This window comes from Buceros rhinoceros, unplaced genomic scaffold, assembly GCF_000710305.1.
Source record: "Buceros rhinoceros silvestris isolate BGI_N320 unplaced genomic scaffold, ASM71030v1 scaffold12404, whole genome shotgun sequence".
NCBI classification, from domain to species: Eukaryota; Metazoa; Chordata; class Aves; order Bucerotiformes; family Bucerotidae; genus Buceros; species Buceros rhinoceros.
The window spans coordinates 21,407-29,340 of record NW_010407697.1 but is presented as its reverse complement, the minus strand read 5'-3'; the positions used below and the strand labels follow the sequence as shown (position 1 = coordinate 29,340).

At 40.9% G+C, this 7,934-nt stretch overlaps 1 protein-coding gene across 1 annotated transcript in view; it reads left to right on the top strand.

The window, feature by feature from the left end:
* Window positions 1–1,590: 1,590 nt before the first annotated feature.
* LOC104492085 (sodium/potassium/calcium exchanger 4-like) overlaps window positions 1,591–7,934 on the top strand; it is a gene marked incomplete at both ends in the record, with an annotated part of 25,454 nt that continues 19,110 nt past the window's right edge. Inside the window, 4 exon segments of the mRNA XM_010134587.1 lie at window positions 1,591–1,667; window positions 2,280–2,354; window positions 4,270–4,354; window positions 7,893–7,934. Coding sequence (XP_010132889.1) covers window positions 1,591–1,667; window positions 2,280–2,354; window positions 4,270–4,354; window positions 7,893–7,934 — 279 coding nt within the window.

Below are 7,934 nucleotides of genomic sequence, written 5' to 3'. Positions count from 1 at the left end.
TTCCTCCATGTTGAACCCAGGACATGTGGTTTTAAACATTGCCTACTGCCACTGTATTAGTTAAAAAATAATGCATTTATGGTAGTGGGTACTAAAGAAAAACCAGAGCTTTGCATGGAGACACTGTTCAAGTCTTTGACAAGCTAGACATGTACAACTATATAGGTGTGTGTAGTACAGGTGAGAAGACGCATGCTTGTATGTATATAAAACTCAAAGATTGAGGAGATAAGAAGCCATTCACATCATTGAAACTAGTTCATCCTCTCACTGCAGCTACTGTTTTCAAGTGTGTTTGGTGATGAGAGGTAACTCAAATTTAAGACACTTTGATAAGTGTGATCTTCAAAGAGTTACAGTGCAGCATTTCCTGAAAATAAGCTTGGTTTAGAGTGTTTGAAGTTTAGTGGCTAAAAACATCAACCATACCTCAGATTGTTGGTTTCTGTGTTCACAGTTATTATTTACAGAGTTATATTGTGAAATTGAGAAAACAAGCCATTGAATTTGGAACAGCATAAATATCATATATTTTGCTCTTAAGTATTTCTTTAACCTGGCAGACTTGAATATGGGCAATGTGATCATATATTCCCTCTGTTTCTCTCCCCGAGGTTTGGTATGTTATGGTAAGTTCATAAGAACTTTCTGGAACTTACCTTGTTGTCAGCCGACATCTACAAATCCTTGCAGAAAGGAACATCTCTTTCCGAATAATAATTTAATGACTTCAGTGCGTTTGGATGCAGTGGCTGAAGTAATTTTCACCCTTAAGCTTCCCAGATTCAGTGCGTTTGGATGCAGTGGCTGAAGTAATTTTCACCCTTAAACTTCCCAGATTCCTTTCTGAGGCGCTGTAGACCTCTGTCCCTGCATGTCTTGTCATCTGGATGTTTATTATCTCATGTATTTCTTAAGGCCTTTGATTTAGTTGCTGTCTTTGTCTCCACTATCTGGACTCTTTTCTTCATTCTGTTTTAACTGAGCTGCACACAACTTAACTGTCACCCAGAAATAATCCCCAAACTCAGATCTTTGCACATTCCTATTGTTCACCTACCATTTCTATTTCATTCCTTCCTTTGCCAGATTTAGAAAGTAGGCTTTCTGGAGAAAGTACTTGGAATTTCTTTAATCTTCATGAAATGATTTGCAAGACTATGGAGCCCTATAAAAATTTGTAGTTAAGAACCTGATAGAAGGTTACAACCATTGTGTAATTTTTAAAGCACTATTAAAGCCAGAAGTATACTTTCAGGATGAATTTCTGTGCCCGTGCCTATCAATTAGGAAGTATGTTTAGGGGAGACAGAGGAAATGATAGTAAAAATAAGGCATTAAGAATGTGAAACTCTTAGTGCAGTGAGGTTGGTTTAAGTCACTGGAATGATGATAATAACACCTAAGTATCAGTTTTCTGTTTATTCCACAAAGCAGAGAAGAGATTCTGAGGTCGCAAGCTGTAATGTAATAAATTGGAAGATACACTCATGTTTGGCCATATATTTCTACAGACACATCCTTATTTTTCAATCTTCCATTTATAGATGCTGTAATTTTGTTTTTTTAAAAAGTATATTTCTCTTTCAGCCATTAATGAATTTCCTAAAGATGTGTTTACAAATAAAGAACGGCAACAAGGAGGAGTTCTACTTCATATCATTGCTGTAAGTTCTACTGGGCTTCATTTTTGTTTTTTCTTTACTTGTCCTGTACGATGTTAATCATCTTAGTGACCTAGCTAAGTAGAGCTCTGTACCGTGCCTCGACTATACCACCCAAGGAGACTTTCCGGTGTGCTCTTTGCCCCAGAGGTTTGGTGCGGTGAGCCATGGTCAGGGTCCACTTATTTCCATATGTGATTATTTCTTGTGTAGTGTTAATCAACATGGTGTTGCTTTCTATTTAATTACTTGGTCCAATAATAATTGAAAATATAGATGATGGCTATATAACGTTGTAATCCTTACTCACTACTTTCCTTTATGTGGAGTCTGTTGCAGCACCCTATCTGTCAAGCAGTGGTAACATTCATATTCTAGGGTCTGCAAACGTTCTTGTTCTAAACTTCCTTACATTCAAGAATCTGGTTTTATGCCATAAATTAATCAGCATAGGGATTTTTAATTGGAATGGAATTAAAAAAATTAAACTATGTTTTTCTGCTAGTCTGAATAAATAGAATTACCTTCGCTCCTCTGTTTATAGCATTGCCTTCTCTCCTCCCTTCACGTACAGGGAAAAATCTGAAGTATTTCCCGAATTTATTTTCTTTACAGGCTCTTTATATGTTCTATGCTTTGGCTATAGTATGTGATGACTTCTTTGTTCCATCCTTAGAGAAAATTTGTGAGGTATGTTAAAGAACTTTATTCCTCTTTCATAGATTTATTTAGAGAATGTTATAGAATCAAACATTTTGTGGCATCATCGTTTGAAATTCATTCCTGTCAGCTTTTTGACCTTGGTCAAATATACCTGAAGCATGTAGCTAGGATGGATATGACATATGGATGAGTTGCGTTTATTCTTGTACTAGTTTTAAAAGTCACTTGTGAAAAGAAATCATACATTGACAAATTAATGTGTTGTCTATACAAATGTTATTGCACATCTACCTCTATATCGGAAAGGAGAAATCAAGTGTATGTGGTCCTAACATAAAGGAGAGAAAAGGGAGAATGCATGAGAAAAGTATGTGCCTTGGTTTGGTATGGAATGAGACTACAATTTTTATATGCAAAAAACCCACACTAAATAATTGTAATTCCTTTACATAACTGTTGAGAAGACTTTGCAAAATTACCTGTAGGATTCTTATCAAGTGAGCTTATCAGGAATGGGGTAGAATTTGTACTTGGCATTTAATTGTCGTGTTGGATAAGGCTTGAGTGAACTATTGCAAAATGAATACAAAAGACAAACCAGTTTTGCATTATGTTTTGAGGGCAAAATTAAAACCTCATCTCCTTTCCTTTATAAAAAAAAGTGTGTGACCATTTTCTGAAAAACTCCTGTAGCTAGTTAACAAGGCTATTTTCCTATGGATGTATGTATTAAATTCCTATTAGCATTACTGAGAGCTTTATTCCTATTAGCGTTACTCAGAGTATTTACACTTAGCAATAGAAGACTAAGGGAGACAGCAAGTAATAGTGGAATCCTCACTAGGGATTTTTTCTTTCCCTTTTCAGATGTTCTGATTTCAGCATGCACTTTATACACCGTATTTAATTGGGTTGTACCAATTAAGTTGTCAACTGATCCTTCACAAAATATTTGCATCTTGTGTCATGTTCTGCTGAGCTTGAAAACAGCTACGAAGAATTCAGATGGCACAATTTTATTTGAATGTATCTGCTAATAGATCACATTCTATGTTTTGTCAAATTCTGTAGGATGCCATTTTCATCAGCTCAAAATGTTGCACACTGCCTGAAAAATAGAGGATTTTTGTTCTGATCCTTTTGTCACTAATCACTTTTCCATCCTTGGAAGAAAAATAAGATACTAAAGATGAGTCTGGAGACTCTCAAAAAGGAAAAAGGTCCTCCATAAAACCTTTTTTATAGTTCAAGGGAAAGTTCTTCAGACAGTACTAAATTGATGCAGCCCACTTGTGGAGCTACACACGTTCCTGCTGGTCTGAGAACTCTTATCTATACCTGTTAGAGCTTACGAGACACTGTCATAAAAATAAACCTGTCTATAATACAGAGGGCTCTCTGTGTCTGATTGGACTAATTTTGTCTGTGTCAGCGGACTCATTTTTGATTAACACAGAAGTGTTAAAACATTAAGTGAGAATCATGCCTACTGTTTGTGAGATTTATTCACGGAGATCATATTTGTCTCTTACAGATTTTTATTTTAAAATTTCAGAAGCTCTAAAAATTGTCCTTAATCATTGAATGGTTGTGTTTAGAGTTCCAAAAGTAAATTAATGAAAACAATTTGAGATGTTTACAGTGTTTCTGAATCTGCAGACATGCTTTTCTCTAATCCGCTACATCTAAGCCACAGTTGGCTATTCAGTTATATATAAGTAGGTGATTTTATCTGATGCTTCACTGAGTTAGGGTATAAACATTTTACTTGCCTAAAGTAAATTTGTCTTCTCAAAAGGCAAGTGTCTGATTTTGTATTGTGGTGACTGTTCGTCCTTTAACAACACTGTGACCAGAAGCCAGAGTTTCTCTATCTGCAGCTGTAGAATTGTGCAATATAAATACAGCAGCAATGCTGAAATTGCCAGTGCTTTTCTTCCAGAAACTACATTTGAGTGAAGATGTTGCTGGAGCCACATTCATGGCAGCAGGGAGCTCCACTCCAGAACTGTTTGCATCTGTTATAGGTACGGAGCCCACACACCAGCTTTTTTTAATCTGCAGATCAAACAGAGGTATCCAAAAGTGCTACCATTCTTCTGTCAATTTATAATCAGCAATTGCAGCTGTCAGCTAGTCTGTGGTTTATGGTATAATTAACTACTCAAAATATCTCATGCAACTGTGAATCTCCTCTCAAAACACAGAGAGGAATGTCCTATTCAGATCATAGGAAGTAAAAGAAGAGATATATTGCAGTCCCCTGAGAGAGAATTTGAGATATGCGATGCCTCTTTGGCTTCTTTCTTCACAAATAAAGGGAATTAATTTTAGCAAGGAAGTAGGAGAATAGGTAACATTAGAAAAGTACAAATTAATGTATAGATGTGTCAGATCCATTAAAGACAGAAAGAAGGACATGGTGTACATGACTTACAGAATTATTTCAAGTTATCTCTGAAATATTAAACATGATTGGTATAGAAAGGATGTCTAAATGGCAAAAGCCATACCTATTAAGAGAAGGACACTAGATTACACTGAAAGAGAAGGAGAAAGCAGCAGATTTCATAGAATCATAGAATGCTTTGGATTGGAAGGGACCTTCAAAAGTCATCTAGTCCAACCCACCCTGCAGTGAACAGGGTCGTCTTCACGTAGATCAGGTTGCTCAGAGCCCTGTCTAACTTGATCTTGAATGCTTCCAGGAATGGGGCATCTATCACCGTCTGGACAACCTGTGCCCATGTTTCACCACCCTCATTGCAAAAGTCTGCCTTCTATCTAGTCTAAATCTCCCATCTTTTAGTTTAAAACCATTACCCCTTGTCCTGTTGCAACAGGCCTGATAAAAGGACTGTCCCATCCTTCTTATAAATTCCCTTTAAATATTGAAAGGCTGCAATATGGTCTCCCTGGAGCCTTCTCTTCTCCAAGCTGAAAAACATCAACTGTCTCAGCCTTTCTTCACAGGAGGGGTGCTCCAGCTCTGATCATTTTTGTGGCTCTCCTCTGGACCCCCTCCAACAGGTCCATGTCTTTCCTGGGCTGAGGACTCCAGCGCTGGACAGAATACTCCAGGTGGGGTCTCACCAGAGTGGGGTACGGTGTCAGAGTCAGCTCGCTTAACCTGCTGGCCAAACTTCTTTTGATGGAGCCCAGGATACAGTTGGCTTTGTGGACTGCAGGAGCCCATTGTCATCTCACATTTAGCCTTTCAAGCACCAGCACCCCCAAGTTGTTCTCTGCCGGGCTGCTCTCAACCACCTCCTCATACTGATACCAAGGATTGTCCCTGCCCTTGTGCAGGACCTTGCAGTTGGTCTTGTTGAAGCTCATGATCTTCCCACGGGCCCACTTCTTCAGCTTGTCAAGGTTCCTCTGGATGGCATCCACTCCCTCAGGCGTGTCAGCTGCACCGCTCAGCTTGGTGTCATCTGCAGATTTGCTGAGGGTGCTCTCGATCCCACTGTCTGTGTCATTGATAAAGATATTAGACAACACTGGTCCCAGTACGGACACCTCAGGGACAGCAGCACCAGCACCCCCAATTTGTTCTCTGCCGGGCTGCTCTCAACCACCTCCTCATACTGATACCAAGGATTGTCCCTGCCCTTGTGCAGGACCTTGCAGTTGGTCTTGTTGAAGCTCATGATCTTCCCACGGGCCCACTTCTTCAGCTTGTCAAGGTTCCTCTGGATGGCATCCACTCCCTCAGGCGTGTCAGCTGCACCGCTCAGCTTGGTGTCATCTGCAGATTTGCTGAGGGTGCTCTCGATCCCACTGTCTGTGTCATTGATAAAGATATTAGACAACACTGGTCCCAGTACGGACACCTCAGGGACAGCACTCATTACCCATCTCCGTCAGGACACTAAGCCATTCACCACTACCCTCTGGATGCAATCATCCAACCAATTCATTACCCACTGAACAGTCCATCTATCAAATCCATATCTCTCCAATTTAGAGAGAAAGATGTTGTGAGGGATCACATCAAAGGCCTTTCAGAAGTCCAGCTCTTCCCTTGTCCTATGTTCATCATCGTTCCCTTGTTCTGTGTTCATCATAGAAGGCCACTGGGTTGATCAGGCAGTTGCTCTGGACATACTGGCTGTCTCAAATCACCTCTCTGTCCTCCATGTGCCTTAGTATAGCTTCTAGGAGGATCTGTTCTATGATCTTCCCAGGCACAGAGGTGAGGCTGACAGATTGGTAGATCCCAGCATCCTCCTTTCTACCCTTTCAAAAAGCGAGTGCACTGTTTCCCTTTTTCCAGTCACCAGAGACTTCACTTGATAGTCAGGACTTTTCAGAGATCATGGAGAGTGGCTTGGCAATGATATCAGCCAGTTCCCTCAGAAATCTGGGATGCATCTTGTCAGGTCCCTTAGACTTATGTACATTCAGGTTCCTCAGGTGGTCACGAACCTGATCTTCTCTTACAGTGAGGGAGACTGCTTCCCTACTCTGTGCCTTGTCGTCCACCCACTTGAGAGGTGTGGGAAAAGAGGTTGCCAGTGGAGACTGAGGCAAAAAAGCTGTTGTGTTCCTGTTGTTACCAGTGCATCAGTCGTGTTCATTGCAGGGCTACACTTCCTTTGACCTTCCTTTTCTGGCTGACATACCTGTAGAAGCCCTTCATACTATTCTTTGCATCTCTTGCCAAATTCAGCTCCAGCTTCACCTTGGCCTTCCTGACCTCATCCGTACACAACCAGGCAGTGTCCCTACACTGCCCCTCCTTTCACTGCCTGTGCATTTCCTTCTTGCTCTTCAGTTTGATCAGCAGAGCTCAATTCAGCCATGCTATTCTCTTTCCTTCATTGCCTGACTTCTTACACCTGGGGGTCAGGAGCTCTTGCGATCTGTGGAAAGCATCCTTAAAGATTTGCCAGCTCTGTTCTGCCCCCTTGTCCCTGAGGGCCATTTTCCAGTGGGTCCTGTTGACTAATTCCTTGAACAGATGAAATTTTGCTTTCCTAGAATTCAGTGTTCTGACTTTACCATTGCCTGACCCATATCCCTCAGGACTGTAAACTTCACCAGTGCATTATCATTGCCTCCAGTCTTGATGTCACCAGTTAGCTCACTTGGCGTTGGTGACCAACAGGTCTAGTATGGCATCCCCTCTGGTCGGGCTGCCCACTACCTGGCTTGAGAAGTTATCCTCAAGCATTCCAGGAGTCTCCTGGATTTGCTTACAGGTTGCTATGCTACTTTTCCAGCTGATACCGGGTGGTTGAAGTCCCCCAGCAGGACAAGAACCTGCGAGCACAGTGTCTCCTGTAGCTCAAGTAATAAGGCTTCACCAATAGGCTACTCTTGTAGGGCAGCCTGTAGCAGACACCAGCCGTGAGGTTCTCTGTTGCCTCTGTCTCTAATTCTTATCCATAAGCTTTCAGCCTGCTCATGGTTATTCTTCAGTGAGCATTTATTATGAAACATGTTTTGGTTAAACTTTCAAACTAACTCTTGTTCTCAGGTATTACATGTTCTAAGAAATTGCCGGTGACCTAAAATGAAATCACAGAGGTAATGATGCGTACTTTGCTCCCTCTGCAGGTGTATTTATCACTCATGGGGATGTAGGAGTAGGAACCATTG